Here is a 16,657-nt window from a genome sequence, read left to right on the forward strand (position 1 = left end):
GGCTCATACCTGGAAGTCCAGCATTTTGGGAAGCTGAGGTAGGGCAGATTGCTTGAGTCCAGGAGTTCGAAACCAACCTGGGCAACATAGCAAAACCCTGTCTCTACAAAGAAATACAAAAATTATCCAGACATGGTGGTGCATGCCTATAGTCCCAGCTACTCTGGAGGCTGAGATAGGAGGATCACTTGAGCCTGGGAAGTGGAGTCTGCAGTTTGCCAAGACCACACCACCATCCAGAGTGGTATCCTGTCTCAAAAAATAAATAAATAGATGTAAAAATGTACCATCAGTAATCCTACAGTAAAGAAACTCATTTAACTTGGTATAACCCAGTGTTTTCTATGCATATTTGACCAAACAGTTCTTGTTTTCCCTCGAGATAACACATTTTAGACCCATAAAATTGGAGTTATATAAAATATAAGTTTGGAAAATGATTTAATAGAAATCATCATTACAACAACTCAGAGTTTTGCTATTCTTGCCTATTGTAGATACAGAGCAGATATTGACTAAGCATCTTTTATGAGCTAGGTACAGAAAATTCACTTCATTCAACTTATAGCAAAAGTTGGATGATATGGGACACCAATTTGGGGAATTCTAGTTCAGGTACAAGGGCGAAGATATCTGCCAGTTATGCAGCTTCCCATTTGTTCCTGTTGGTAAGGAGCATCATGGAGCTCACAAGGGAAAAGAGGAAGGAGAGGATGCAGTAATTCCTGCAGGCTGCCTAGGCAGGTGAGAAAGCAGAGGCCAGCCGAGATAATTGAGGAGGCTAAAGGCCATTGAAGGCCTGGAAGGGAAGGAAGCTATTGAAGAGTGTTGGCTGTTTAGTTGCAGCAATGGAAAGAGGGCCCAGGAGAATGGTGATAGGATGGAGGGAAGTGGCAGAACAACACCTACTTATATAGACAGATCTAGTCAGGACCTTGCTTACTCCTTTGTTTGTACCCTTGTACTTCTGAGTTTGTACAGATTTTCCCTCCATTCAAATTTCTTTTATGCTTTTATGCTCACCCAGATTGCTTTATTTTTTTTTTTTTCTTTTTTTTTGGTTTTTTTAAAGTAGAGATGGGGTTTCACTGTGTTGGCCAGGATGGTCTTGATCTGACCTCGTGATCTGCCCGCCTTGACCTCCCAATGTGCTGGGATTACAGGCGTGAGCCACTGCACCTGGCCTCTTTATTTGCTTTTTAAATTTCTTTTGGCACCTAGAGTAGTGCTTACCTCATAGTAGACCCTCAGTGAATAACAGAATAGTTTGAAGGAGAATTTACAGCAAACATGTCATCCTGTTTTATGTGCCAGATAGAAAGCCAAAAATAATTAGTATTAACGAGTGAATAATAGTAACTTAGTCCAACAAGGTGGGGGAAATGTTAGAAAAATTAGAAACTGTCCTTGTAGCTATGCCATTATTGACATTTTGAAAGAAAGTACTATCTTTAGGGGAAGCTACTTCGTTGCCTTTCTAAAGGTATCTGAAAGAGTAATACTACAGCCGGGCGCGGTGGCTCACACCTGTAATCCCAGCACTTTGGGAGGCCGAGGTGGGTGGATCACGAGGTCAAGAGATCGAGACCAACCTGGTCAAAATGGTGAAACCCCGTCTCTACTAAAAATACAAAAAATTAGCTGGGCATGGTGGTGTGTGCCTGTAATCCCAGCTACTCAGGAGGCTGAGGCAGGAGAATTGCCTGAACCCAGGAGGCGGAGGTTGCGGTGAGCCGAGATCGCGCCATTGCACTCCAGCCTGGGTAACAAGAGCGAAACTCTGACTCAAAAAAAAAAAAAAAGAGTAATACTACCTTGCTGGATTTGCCACAGTCTAGTATCTGACTTTCAGCCTTGGCAGACTTGGAAACTTGTTTTTGGTGTCCTTGTTTTGTTTCACTAAGAAAAGGCCTTTAAAAAGCTAAAACCTGAATTGCTAAGCTACGTGTATAGTTTGGATTACTAGGGGCTGTGAAACTAGCTTGTGTTAGGTCGGTCCACGTGGAAGGCATGTGAGTTTGCTAAGCCTGAAGTTGGAACAAGAGGAGATTGTTCTAGAAAATGTTCAGTGTTCTCAGGCTGAAATGTCATGATGCTGTTATCTCTGCAATAAAAGTTGTGTTGCAGGGCCACTGGGCAGTTCAGACTTTATTCGCGGACTCCTTTTCTCAAAATAGTCCTTGGCTTGCCTTGGTCGGTCTGTTCTTAGTTTTCCATTATTGGCCAAACTCCTTTTTAAAAAAATTTACATTGTTAAAAGTTTATTTTATCTTGAATTAATTGCTTTAATTTAAAAAAGAAAAAAGTTTATGTGAAACCTCCATTTTTGAGTTTTGAGTCAGCATTAAGTATTCCAATAGGCAATAAATAGAATACGAAATCAGAAGGTACAATAAAATAAAAATATAGTGAAAAGTAAACCTTTTCCCCACGTTTGCCTTCTAATCACAGTTACTCTCCAAACAGGCAGCCGCCATTAACTTTTTTCTTGTGCATCGTTCTAGAGATAGTCCGTAAGTCCACAAGTTTATCTGGGTGGTAGTTCCCCACTTACCCACAAGGGATACGTTCTAACACCCCCAGTGGATGCCTGAAACAACAAATAGTACTGAATCCTATATATGTTGTTTTTTCCGTATATATACATACCTTTGATAATTTACTTTATAAATTAGGCATAGTAAAAGATTAACCATGTATGACATTAATCAAAAATGACATCTCATATTTTCAATTTTCGTTTATCACATAAGTGAATTGAGTTGAGCCACATCTTTTCTAGATATATTTACACCTTCATTGTGGCAAGGGCTAAGTCCACTAGACTTCTGGCGTGGGCTAACAGTCTTGGACTCTTAAGGCAATTTTAAGGCAGAAGGGACCACTGCTGCCTTAAGATATGTGACACCATGTATACCACAAAATCATTTACATGGGCCTGTGAGAGCATTTCACCACCACCTCTGGGGAACCTCGTAACACTTTTTTCAAAGAATTTGCTAACAGCAAAGCCGCAGTAAAATGTCATAAAGAAAGCAACTGGCCAGGCATAGTGGCTTATGCCTGTAATCCCAGCACTTTGGGAGGCCAAGACAGGTGGATCATCTGAGGTCAGGAGTTCAAGACCAGCCCCGCCAACATGGCAAAACCCTGTCTCTGCTAAATATATGAAATTAGCTGGGTGTGGTGGTGTTGAGAGGTGCTGAGTATATGATTGCTGAGAAATGCTGAGTGTATGACAGAATATATCGTTTGCTAGGAAGAACAATGGCAAGGAAAACCTAGCCAGGCCCCCACCCCAAGTAGAAAACCTGGGGGCATTCTAAAGTGGCAGGGCAATATATAAATAACATATACCGTTAAAACAATTCTTTAAGTACAGGACATCTGACCCTGTCCCCATGGCTCCTTCCTGGAGAATACTTTTTAGTTTGTCTGTGATTAGTGGTAAGCGGACACCAGCTACCTACTTGGTGTATTTTTGTGTTATGAGAAAATACTGAATATCTGTTTGTTAATAATAATCACCTGTTCAGAGAGGATAAATGGTGTGGGTCAGAGTCTACATGAGGCCCTCAGCCCGGAATGCTGTAAGCCTCTGAGGCTCTCAGCTCTGTAGGCTTTTGGCCCCCTAGATAGACCCACTTTGCTGTTCTATCTGGGTGTCTGCTTCTCACTACTTCAGCACCGCCTGGGTGGGGGTCTCTATGGCTGTGCAGGTCTCAGTATGGTGGTGCATGCCTGTAACCCCAGCTACTTGGGAGGCTGAGGCAGAGAAGAATCCCTTGAACCCGGAAGGTGGAGGTTGCAGTGAGCTGAGATCGTGTCATTGCACTCCAGCCTGGGTGACAGAGTGAGACTCTGTCTCAAAAAAAAAAAAAAAAAAAAAAAAAGAAAGCAACTGAATGGTTATGACAAAGGGAAGAGAGACGTTACAATATTTTTCGCAGAAGAGAGAGAAAATTATATCAGACCACGGAGGGGTTTAGATTGTTCAGGCCATGAGCAGTATCAGGCAGGTTGCTGAAATATGAGAGGACTCCATCTCCAAAGCTAGCAGCTAAGTGGGAATAGAAATGAGCCATAGGTTTCTTTGTGTTGTGTGTGACCAGTAGTCCTAAAGATGAGAAAATGCTTGACAGACTTAATAGAAATTCTAGTACCAATGAGTAAAACAAAACAGTTCTAGAAAATGGAGGGAAGCAAGCAGAGGTGCCTGATCATGGGGCCTTGGCTGTCACTGGAAATGAGGGTAACAGTGATTCAGCAATTTCTGGTGTTTTCTTTTTCCTTTTTTTAATTGAATAGTGTTGGGGTCTCACTATGTTGCCCAGGCTGTCTTGAACTCCTGGGCTCAAGCAATCCTTCCACCTTGGCCTTCTAAAGTTCTGGGATTACAGGCATGAGCCACAGTGCCCAGCCTGGTGTCTGTTTTCTTATTCCCAGTCGTGGCTTCCTGTAGGTGAGCAGTCTTCCTGACTCAGGCACATTTTAATAGCTACATAGAACCACAGAGGAAGCAAGGCTCTGATAGATGTGCCAGTCCAACAGAAGAACAATCAAGGCTTGAACAAGTTGGATATTTTTCCAGAGGTTGATTTGTTTTTCTTCTCTCCCTCCCTTTTGGTGTTAATTTTGAAAAGGCAGAAGAAGGAGTTAATAGACACATTTTAACTCACTCTCTATGCCCTAAGTCTGGAGGAGAAAGCATACCCCTTAAAGAGAAGCTAATTGAAACACAGAAAGAGGTGCTATTTTTCAGAAGGTTACAGAAAAGAAGGCAGCAGCACATGGAATAGAAAAGCCAGAAGAAGGCTGGGCATGGTGGCTCACACCTGTAATCCAAGCACTTTGAGAGGCCAAGGCAGGCAGATCACGAGGTCAGGAGATCGAGACCATCCTAGCCAACATGGTGAAACCCCATCTCTACTAAAATACAAAAAATTAGCCAGGCATGGTGTTGGGTGCCTGTAGTACCAGCTACTCAGGAGGCTGAGGCAGGAGAATCACTTGAACCCAGGAGGTGGAGGTTGCAGTGAGCTGAGATTGTACTACTGCAGTACAGCCTGGAAACAGAACTAGTCTATCTTAAAAAAAAAAAAAAAAAAGAAAAGAAAAAGCCGGAAGAGAAAAAAATATTTGGGTTGAAAACACTATTTTATATTTTATTTATTTATTTTTATTTTTTTTTAATTGCATTTTAGGTTTTGGGGTACATGTGAAGAACATGCAAGATTGTTGCATAGGTACACACATGGTAGCGTGATTTGCTGCCTTCCTCCCCTTCACCTATATCTGGCAGTTCTCCCCATGCTGTCTCTCCCCAACTCCCCACCCCCCACTGACCCTCCCCTATTTCCCCGCAACAGACCCCAGTGTGTGGTGCTCCCCTCCCTGTGTCCATGTGTTCTCATTGTTCAACACCCGCCTATGAGTGAGAACATGTGGTGTTTGATTTTCTGGTCTTGTGTCAGTTTGCTGAGAATGATGGTTTCCAGGTTGATCCATGTCCCTACCAAGGACACAAACTCATCATTTTTGATGGCTGCATAATATTCCATGGTGTATATGTGCCACATTTTCCCTGTCCAGTCTATCATTGATGGGCATTTGGGTTGGTTCCAGGTCTTTGCTATTGTAAACAGTGCTGCAATGAACATTTGCGTGCACGTGTCCTTATTTTATATTTTATATTTGTTGATGGTGAAAGTTTATACAGGTTTGTAGGTATTCCTTAGGAGAAAGAATAGACATTATCTGAATACATCCTCACCAAAGACTTGAGCAGTATTGGAAATGAGTAGGAAACTTGTGACTAGAGAAATTGAGAGTCTTTATAGAAAGAGAAAACTTAAATGATCCCTGGGACTAAATGTTTAAAAACATAAGGAGCTAAACTAGCTGGGAGGCCAAACACACATGATAGGAAAGAAAAGGGAGACCTGGGAAAGACACTGGAGTTTGTGCTTGTAAAATACAGATCTGTTATTAGATTTATAAAATACCTTGTTTTTTTGTGATTGGAAACTAGCAGTAAGTAAGGCAAAGTCATATTAAGTACTTTAAAAAGATCACTAATCCGTAGAGTTGTTTATCCAATATGGTGACCACTGCTATGTGTAGCTCTTATTAATCTCTGCATTACTGAGAACTTCATATAAAGGTGTGTGTGTGTGTATATTTGTATGTTTTAAGTAGAGTCATATATGCAATACCATATATGTGTGGTTTCTTAAATAGCACGTGAAAAGGACAGAGACTCACACCAACTATGAGATGAGTTAAATGGTAGTAGTTTCAGCAATGGACTCATCCCATAGCTGAGAAATTACCATTTGAAAATGGTAGTTTTCTAAGAAATGAAACCGTAAGTCTTTTTTTCAGTCTCTAAAGCAAAGTTATAGAGTTCTTCACTTTTTTGACTGAACTTTGATTTTTATCAGGTTTACCATTCTCTGAATTTTTAAGCATTTGATTCATATTACTAACGACATTTCACCAGGTCCACCCCTGTGGAGTAAAAAAAAATGTCATTCATTCCCCTGAACTTCAGCTTTTTACCACCGAGAGTATAGCCTTAAAGGAAGCTAGAAAAAGAAGTTTTTGTAAACCTTTAAAATGCTGTGAAAGGTTATAGTGGAGTATGCTGTGGGATTGGCAAGAGGCTGTTTTTTTATTTTTCAAGTATTACTAGAAATAGATACCCACCCAGGCTGACACAATTGTAAGATGAGAGAGATAAACCCACTAATGCTGACCAGTTAGGTTCCTAAGGGAGAACAGCTAACTATGAAGGCAAAATCTTGTATTAATTATTTTTGGAATGATGTAGAAATTCTAAATGTGGAGGTAACAGTGTGCCAAGTGTTTTTACAGGCCTGGCAATTAGGATAATTAATGCTAATGTTTCTTCTGGGTAATTGTGTAGATGTTGATTGCTTCTGACTTAGTCTTCTCAGAAGAAATACTGTTTTGGGGTTTGTTGGTAGAAAGGCCCCCAAAAGGCTCTTCATCAGAAGAATGTAGTGGCAGTGCACAGAGATCAGTGTGACACTGTTGATCCTACTAAGTGTCGTTTTGGGGGTTTTCAGTGTTTCTCTAAATGGAGTAGTTCCAAGTGTGACAGTGCTCTCATTGTCCTTGCTAGAAATTTGGGAGCAGAATTTTTTTTTTTTTAAATTACAGAGGTGGTAATAATTTGTCACTGCATTTTTAGTTTGCTTGTTCCCCCTTCCCACCATATCTACTTTAAGTACAGAATTAGCCAGATGTGGTGGTTCTCGCTTGTAATCCAGCTACTTGAGAGGCTGACGCAGGAGATTCGCTTGAACCTGGGAGGTGGAGGTTGCAGTGAGCCAAGATCCCACCACTGCACTCCAGCCTGGGCGACAGAGTGAGACTCCGCCTAAAAACAAAACAAAAAAAAAAGAAAAGGAGAGGGCCAGGAATAATTTTGGTGACAAATAGAAAACTAATCTTGTTTTCTTTCTAATTCTTTAAGATTTATGAGAATGAGTCATAGACACCCCTGACTTGCTCAGTTTCTCAAACTTTACATCTTTCTTCATTATATCAATCTGGAACTTTCTTGTCTTTATAAAGTAACGTCTTACCGCTGAGATCTCTGTGTTCTTTCTCTCCTGTTTGTATTCTTTTTTTTTTTTTTTTTTTTTTTTGAGACGGAGTTTTGATCTTGTTGCCTAGGCTAGAGTGCAATGGCGTGATCTCAGCCAACCACAACCTCTGCCTCCCGGGTTCAATCAGTTCTTTTGCCTCAGCTGCCCAAGTAGCTGGGATTACAGGCATGCACCACCATGCGTGGCTAATTTTGTATTTTTAATAGAGACAGGGTTTCTCCATGTAGGTCAGGCTGGTCTCGAACTCCCAACTTCAGGTGATCCACCCACCTCAGCCTCCCAGAGTGCTGGGATTACAGGCATGAGCCACCGCGCTCAGCCCTTGTATTCTTTACTGAACCTATGGGCAGTCTTTCCAATATACATAAATTCATTTTTATCACAGTTTAGTTAAATAACACCTGGCTGCCAACAACACAGTTCAGATTTCAGTCACCATGGTGTATTAACTGTAAGCAGTTGTATAAAATACACTTCTCCGCCAGCTCTTCAGTCTGCAGATCAGGACGTGAGTAACAGGCACATCATGGTCATGACTAGTTCTGTCCCTTCTTTCTGAGTCTCAGTGGTCACTGCACATCTACTGTCAGTTATCCTCAGGCAACAAGTGTGTAGTTGTATCACCTCTAACTCCCAGTGATAAACCCATGTGACATTTTACAAAAATGGATAATTGGAAGATGGACTTGGCAACAAGAAAAATCTCTAGAAGTGAAATTGGATGTGGTTAGGAAGATTTGAAAATGACACCAAGGTGAAGCTAGGGCAAGACCTAAGCCTACAGGAAGCTAATGGTACAAAGCATATTGGAAAAGTCCTATCACTATAAAGACCAGGGTAAAGTCACTTCAACATCTTTTCACTTATATGGCACTAGAATAGAAAGATGCTTGTAGTTCAGATGGAACATTTACTTCTTCTTCTAATTTTTTTTTTTTTTTTTTTTGAGATGGAGTCTCGCTCTGTTGCCCAGGCTGGAGTGCAGTGGTGTAATTTCACCTCACTGCAACCTCTGTCTCCTGGGTTCAAGCGATTCTTCTACCTCAGCCTCCTGAGTAACTGAGATTACAGGCGTATGCCATCCCGCCCCACTAATTTTTGTATTTTTAGTAGAGACGGGGTTTCACCATGTTAATTTGACGCTAAGATGTGAATACACCAGCAAGTTAATTAGAATGTACAGCCCTTTCGAGGAAGGTTAGCACCCAGTAAAAGTGCAGCTCTGTGAAGTCCAATCCCAATGAGTGAATTCATTCTAAATAATTTGGAAGGTTTTTACTCTTGTAGTTTGTGGAATTACTCAGATTTTATATTTATACCCAGTTCAGATTCCAGTGATCTTTGGTGAATTAGGTGGGGAATATTTGTCTGATAGTCAAATTAAGTAATATAATACTAACAGCTTCTGTATGTTAGCATATTTAGAGAAATAAAGTAGTTTTTTCTTTTTCCCTTACTGCAAAATTTCATTTAACAGCTGGCTGTATATTTTCCTGCCTTTGTCCTCACCTGACCTGGTAGTTCCAGTTCAGGATTGGTTATTCCAACTATTTGTTCTACAGAAGCCTGAGGGACTATATTTTGGCTCATTTAAAATTGAATCTTGTTTTTTTCCCTTATTGAAACTATGTTTGATTAGCTGGGCGTGGTGGCACATGCCTGTAATCCCAGCTACTCGAGAGGCTGAGGCAGGAGAATCACTTGAACCTGGGAGTCGGAGGTTGCAGTGAGCCAAGAATGCGCCACTGCACTCCAGCCTGGATGACAGAGTGAGACTCTGTCTCAAAAAAGAAAGCAATGTTTGTATAAATCATTTTGCACGGTAAGATTTACTGTATGATATTTGTCTGGCTTTATCTTCCTGATAAGACTGAAAGCACTTTGAGGGGAAATAACAGTATTTACTGTTTTTAATCCCAAAGTGAGTAGCACAAAATCTTGCAGTTATTGAAAGCTGGAAAGTGTAGTTCCCTTTCAGGATCTTTGATTCATGCTTGTATATATTAGGCCAGTTTTACAGGAAAAGAGCAGTGGATATAGGCAATCTACTTCTGAATCTCATGGCTGACGCTGCTTCAAAGTGTGGTCCTATGCAAGTTCAGATGTGTTATGTGATACATCAGACTTATTCTGGTAACTGTCATCTACCTTAATGCTTTTTCTTTCACTGGTTGACGGGCCTCTGCAGGTGTAGTTGGTGGTTACTTTCAGGACAAGTCTTGGCCCTAAGGATTGATGTTACCATTGATCTCCACAAGATGGCAGACCAAACCGCTTTTTTGTTTTACTGGGTTTCAAATAGTTGTTAAGACACCTTGCTTACGCTCTTAATTATTCTTAAAGTCTTTTTTGCCTTTTCTTTAGGTGGGCAGTATCAAACCGGGAAATGCTTATAGCTCAAAACAGCTCCTTGGAATTTAAGCTACACAGACTGTATTTTATTAGCCTGTTAATGGGTGGAACCACAAATCAGCGAGAGGCATTACAATATGCTAAAAATTTTCAGCCATTTGCCCTAAATCATCAAAAAGGTGAGTCTGGAGTCAGATACTATTAATGTTTGAATCAGGGCTATAGCCACCACTGTAACTTAACAGTTCTTAACTAGAGCTAATACATATTTGCCAGTAAACAGTTGTAGATGATAATCACTTACAGGAAAAGCTCTCACTGGCTCTAGAACAAATGCAAAAATATTAAAGCCTCTTATAAGTCAGAGATGTTGCAGATTTTGGAATTCCATATTAAACTAAGAGGGGACCTGAGAAAGGGCAAAGTGTGTGCTCATTTCCACCCCCAACTGGCTGTATGCTGCTGCTGTTGCCACAGCAAAGTGTCAGAGAGCCAAGGTGGCAACTGTTAACACCTCGTATCTGTGTAGGAATACATTATCTCTGCAATCAGAGATAATGTGATGACATAATTGTGACTCCTCTAGGCAATGGTAATTATGCTATGCTGTGAAAAAGAATTTATATATAAGTTCAGTATTTTCACTACTTTCCTTTTCTCTCCATGCTATTTGTTTAATTTAGGGTGAAGGAAGAAACCAAGCTTAAGGATCAGAATTTTAAAAGACTTGTTAATCCATTATTTTAGGCTGTATCAGTATGGGTGGGGGTATTCTTGCCTTTCGCAGCTTATTACCTGCAAGCAAACTAATACTTTCTTGCTGGTGCTTTTTTTCAGACATTCAGGTTTTGATGGGAAGCCTTGTGTATCTGAGACAAGGGATTGAGAACTCACCATATGTTCACCTACTTGATGCCAACCAGTGGGCTGATATCTGTGACATCTTTACACGGGATGCTTGTGCCCTCCTGGGGCTCTCCGTGGAGTCCCCTCTCAGTGTCAGGTATGGAAATTGGCCCAGTGTTATTGAAGTATGCACTGCATTAGTCACCTCTCCTTAACTTGTTTGGTTCTTGATGTTTAAGACCAAAAGAACTTTAGTCTTTCTGAAGAAGAGTGCAATTGATATTTCAAAAGATAGCACAATTGGCAGTGACACTGTTTTAGAGCAGCAGATTTGAAAATGTGGTATGTGAACCTCAGGGGATCCTGAGAGCCTTTTTCACTGTGTAGACATTAGTACAGGTGGTCCAGAAACAGTGATGGGCTAAACTGCTAGAGCCTTAGCACAAGTCTGGGTGGTGGTACAAACTCCACAAATACTTGGTGGATTCCTCACCATCACACACTTATAGCTTAAGAAATGCTAGTTTTACTTAACCATGCCTGTACAGCACTTTGGGAGGCCAAGGCGGGTGGATCATGAGGTCAGGAGTTCGAGACCAGCCTGGCCAACATAGTAAAACCCCATCTCTACTAAAAATACAAAAAATTAGCTGGGCCTGGTGGTAGGCACTTGTAATCCCAGCTACTCAGGAGGCTGAGGCAGGAGAATTGTTTAAACCTGGGAGGTGGAGGTTGCAGTGAGCCAAGATCACACCATTACACTCCAGCCCAGCCCAGGCAATAGTGCGAGACTCTGTCTCAGAAAAAAAAAAGCTCTTGGCCTGGTGTGGTGGCTCACATCTGTAATTTTGGGAGGCTTAGTGGGGAAGATCTCTTGAAGCCAGGAATTTGCGACCCATCTGGGCAACATAGCTAGACTCCATCGCTACAAAAAATTTTTTTAAAAAAGGATGTTCTTACTTCTTTAAACATTTAAATTATTTTATGAAATTTTGACCTTTGAGTATACATCATCTTAATAGTTTGTATGACAAAATAGGAAATCCATATAAAGCACTTTAGTTTATGCCAAATTATTGTAATTGTCTTGAGAAAAAGTATGTTGTTTTGAGTTAATGAGCTAGCTAGTCACTTTTTTTCATGGAATAGTTTTTTTTGTTTGTTTTTTGTTTTGTTTTGAGACGGAGTCTCACTCTGTCCCCTGGCTGGAATGCAGTGGTGCAATCTCAGCTCACTGCTGCCTTCACCTCTTGGGTTCAAGCGATTCTCCTGTCTCAGCCTCTAGAGTAGGTGGGATTATAGGTGCCTGCCACCAGGCCCAGCTAATTTTTGTATTTTTAGTAGAGATGGGGTTTCATCATGTTGGCCAGGCTGGTGTTGAATTCCTGACCTCAGACAATCCACCTGCCTTGGCCTCCCAAGGTGCTGGGATTACAGACATGAGCCACTGCACCCAGCCGTGGAATAGTTTTTACTTGAAAGAATTATTAACATACAGTTATTCACTCTCAGGTTTTTGTCCATCTTTTTTTTTCCCCCTAAATTTTTAAGAAACAGAGTCTGGCTGTGTTGCTCAGATTGGACTCAAACTCCTGGGCTCAAGTGATTCTCCTGCCTCAGGCTCCTGAGTAGATGGGACTACAGTTGTGCACCATATTACCCAGCCATTTTTTTTAAGTGAATGAAGAAACCTTATCACATTTGAAAGGTCTTAATTAAGCATGATCTTACAAAAGCATGCATGAGTAAAAGTCATTTAAAGTACAAGACAGACAAATGGATTTTTAATGTAGCAGGGTACAGAAAGTTTAATGGTAAAGTTTCAGATTCTGCTCTGCTTTTAGAAAACTACTACCTGTTTTGGCCAAAACTGTGAAAAGTCAGTTTTGGTGTGGTATTAAGGAGGAATATCCACAATGATCTAAAAAAGTGATCAAAGTAGTCTAGTCATGTGCATGAGACAAGGTTTTTTAAATTTACCTCGACCAAAAGAACATATCACAATAGATTTAATGCAGAGTAAGCTATAAGAATCCAGCTGTCATTCAGGAGATTTGTAAAAGTGTGGAACAGTGCCACTCTTCTCACAAATATATTTTTGTTTTGGAAAGTGTAGTTATTTTTATAAGAATGTTGTTTATAATAGTGGCATGGTATTTTATTTTTAAATGGACTAAGGGGCACCTTTTACATTTCTCATTTTAATTTCTAGTGCATTAAAACATATAGCTCATGAAAACAAAAGCTCTTTGAGATCCTTAATACTTCAGCATGAAAAGGGGTCCCGAAACCAAAACATTTTAAGAACGTGTTTTAAGAAAATAACTTTTTTTTTTTTAGCTCCTCTGTTCATTTAATTCCACAAATGTTTTGCATACCTACTACGTGCCAAGCACTGTTGGCACTGTGTTGGATACAAAGATGGTTAAGGTGCATTTCACAGGGTGCTCTATTCTAGCATCGAAGCAAACCAATGCAATTAGCTATAATCTGAGGTATTGTTGCCATCAGGTTCCCTGAGGAACAGACTCTCGAGGGAATGTACATGCAGGAAGTTTATTGACATCAGCATCTGGGGGAATGAAAACAGCAGGACTGAGCAGAGAGGGAAGTTAGACTGTGTTAGAATTGCAACAAGGTCTCTGCTGTCCCTAAGGAGCTCTGGAGCTTTGATGGGCCTGTGGAGTTGTCCCAAATTGGGCCTAAAGGGCTAGGCTTCTGTATCCTCACATCGAGCAATCGCCAGATGTGACTCTGGTCAGATGGCTGTCTTCAACTGAGGACAGTCCTGAAGAGACGATCACAGCTGACATTTGGCTGCCAACACTTCCAGATCGAAGAAATGAGTGCTTCCACCCTGGACAGGGGTGATCTGGGGATAAGAAGAACTAGGCAAAAACGTGTTTCAGGGGTGAGCATGTCATTTGACTGATAAGCTGAGCCCATTAAACCTGGTTGTTTTGTACAATATGAAACCTTTTTTGGCACTAATATAAGATTATTATGAAATTATTTACTTTTTGAAACAGGGTCTCATTCTGTTGTCCAGGCTGGAGTGTGGTAACATGATCATAGCTCACTGCAGCCTGAACCTTCTGGGATCCTCCCACCTCAGCCTGCTGAGTAGCTAGGACTACAGGCACACAGCTACTGTACCTGGCTAATGGCTAATTTTTATATTTTTTATAGAGAACAGGGGGTCTCACTGTATTTCCCAGGCTAGTCTCAAATTCCTGGACTCAAGTAATTCTCCCATCTTGGCCTGCCAAAGTGCTGCAATTATAGGAGTGAGCCATCACCATCTGTTGTTGTTATGAAATTCTCTAAAAACTTCATTCTCAATTCTGTACTTCTTTCCTTTGGACCAAAAATGGTATATAAATCAGCACCGTCTGCAGACCACATTTTTAGTATCACTGTTCTAGTTAGCATATACCTTGGACCACATTGTGTAAGAAAAATAAACAAATATGGTGGTAGGTGGTCTGAAAGAAAGAGAATAGGAAAGGAAGTTATATCTTGTATATTGCCGAATGCAGAATTTTGTCCAAGAACATCTCTTTTTCTTTCATAATCAGATGCTGAAACTACCCTGTTTGGAAGAATAGTAGTTCTTAATTCCTGCTCTTCCTTCATTTGAATTAATTGGTTTTCCAAATCTTCTTTCTTTTTTAAAATGGATGTTTTAAAACTTTGATTTTCTGTGTTTTGAGGAAGTAAGCTCAAGTTAAATCACCCTAGCCAGATGAGTTTTAGTTTTTTTTTTTTTTTTAAGTTGTGCATTCTTTAACTGCATTTCTCCCCATATTGGTGAGGTTTGTTTAGTAAATTTAGTTTTATTTTTTAACTGGGATTGTTTTTCAGTAACTTCAGGAAATAAACCAGTGGGCCTGGGGAAGAAGGGGAGGGAAAACAAGTTATTTTTCTTCTAGTGGAAATGGCTAGGCTTACTTCTAGCAGAACATAAGGCTTCCGCCCTGTCCAGTGGCCAGGGCCTGCGGCATATAGAGTCTGGAGAAATTGATGTCTCCCTGGACCAAGTAGCCTGACACCTGGCCTGGCACTGACATTTCCTATTCTGCTCTCCTAGTTTCTCAGCAGGTTGTGTGGCGCTGCCAGCTTTAATTAACATCAAAGCTGTGATTGAACAAAGACAGTGCACTGGAGTTTGGAACCAGAAAGATGAATTACCTGTGAGTTCCATTTTCTATTGGCTATTTACTTTTACTGTCATTAGAAAAATATGGCATCTTTAAATGCTCATCTTATCTTTTAATCAGGAAACATTATTGTAGTCATTTGACAGTAGTTCTTTTATGGATATGTAAAAGATTAAACAATACAAATGAGGCACCTAGTATATTTGGGGGACCTTGGAGGAGTATTCTTATAATTTTGACTTGAAGTGGCCTTGAAAAATGGTGAAGGAAAACATCAGAAGTGGGGAGTGTTATACATACAGTAGCATGCACTGTGTTCTGCAGTGCAGTTCACAAACCACTCCTATGATTGTTTTTCAAATATAAAAGCAATTTTAATTGGATTTGCTTTTGTCTTAACAATTGTTGTTAAGATCCTGGGTTTGCACTGGTTACATTTTCCTAATGCCAATAGAAATAAGTATAGAGCTGTTCAAGGTCATTCTTTTAACACCTGTAGTCATCAGTGGGCCTTCAGTACTGTATTGCTACTGCTTTTCGTGGAAAGGACCATGGTTTTAAACATCAGCACCAATCACTTGCCAGCCCTGGAACTTCTCTAAGCAGTAGCGTATTCATCTCTAAGACAGGACATAGCTTTCTCTTTATGGGGCTGCTGAAGGCTAAAGATAACATAAGCATGCCTAGAATAGTATGGGACACATGATGGGCACTCAAATTGTGGCTGCCATGGTGCAGTTATGACATGGAGTGGCAGAGGTAATTGTATGTGTGTTTCTGCCAGGTCTGTGACAGACACTAAGACTCCGGCCTGGAATTGTCATTTATGTTATGATTGTGTCACAGACCCTGAAAAGCTAACATGCATTTGGGCTTTTTTTTTTTTGCCTTTTATATCACACCTATACACAGGTTTCTTTGCAGTTACCTTGTTCTTTCAGCTGGTAACCCTGTCAGTTGGTTTCCCCAGCTTCTTCTCCAAGATCTTTTCTGATTAAAGGCACAGGTGCAGTTCTAGGCCTGAGTGTGGTCAGAATATAAGCAGCACTCCTGCTCTACTGCTGCTAACTTGAACAAGTGAAAAGAACTTGAGCCTTCACTTGTTTTGTGGAGGCAGGTGCCTGGCATCTGGCAGTTTCCCGTTTATGTTTTAAGCATCTCTAACATGCCCTAGGACAGAGCAGACTGAAGTCTGAATTCACCTAAAGACTGTGTTGTCCAGCCAGTAAAGCCATTAGACGTGGTCTGCCCATTAGAGGTGATAACCTGGTCACTGTTTGTCAGGCTTGTTTTTATGTTTTGTCAGCTTTCTTGAAAATAATCTTGAAGGCTAATTAACGCTTTGAATCACTAAGACTCTCCATCTTTGAGTTAGAAGAGTGCTATAGAAAGTTATATTCAGGTGAATATATCTGATCAGTGTTCTTTGCTGCACAGTGTATATTACCATGTGGATGGTTTTGCGAAATAATGACTTTAGCTTTTTTCTTTTTTAACAGATTGAAGTGGACCTTGGTAAAAAGTGCTGGTATCACTCTATATTTGCCTGCCCCATTCTTCGTCAGCAAACAACAGATAACAATCCACCCATGAAATTGGTCTGTGGTCATATTATATCAAGAGATGCCCTGAATAAAATGTTTAATGGTAGCAAGTAAGTGA

The 16,657-nt window shown here is 40.6% G+C and overlaps 1 protein-coding gene across 5 annotated transcripts in view; it reads left to right on the top strand.

Moving 5' to 3' along the window:
• RMND5A (required for meiotic nuclear division 5 homolog A) overlaps positions 1–16,657 on the top strand; it is a 73,638-nt gene that overhangs the window by 40,069 nt on the left and 16,912 nt on the right. For all 5 annotated transcript variants that reach the window (XR_004258311.1, XM_032243613.1, XM_032243610.1 and 2 more), the window contains exons 5-8: positions 10,002–10,168; positions 10,827–10,992; positions 14,926–15,028; positions 16,495–16,649. Coding sequence is in view for 4 of the 5 variants with exons in the window: in XM_032243613.1 (XP_032099504.1) it covers positions 10,002–10,168; positions 10,827–10,992; positions 14,926–15,028; positions 16,495–16,649 (591 nt within the window). In the remaining variant the exon portion in view is untranslated. The remainder of the gene's footprint in view (positions 1–10,001; positions 10,169–10,826; positions 10,993–14,925; positions 15,029–16,494; positions 16,650–16,657) is intronic.

The sequence above is a fragment of the Sapajus apella genome, unplaced genomic scaffold, assembly GCF_009761245.1.
Source record: "Sapajus apella isolate SASKATOON/1434 unplaced genomic scaffold, GSC_monkey_1.0 scaffold52, whole genome shotgun sequence".
NCBI lineage: Eukaryota > Metazoa > Chordata > Mammalia > Primates > Cebidae > Sapajus > Sapajus apella.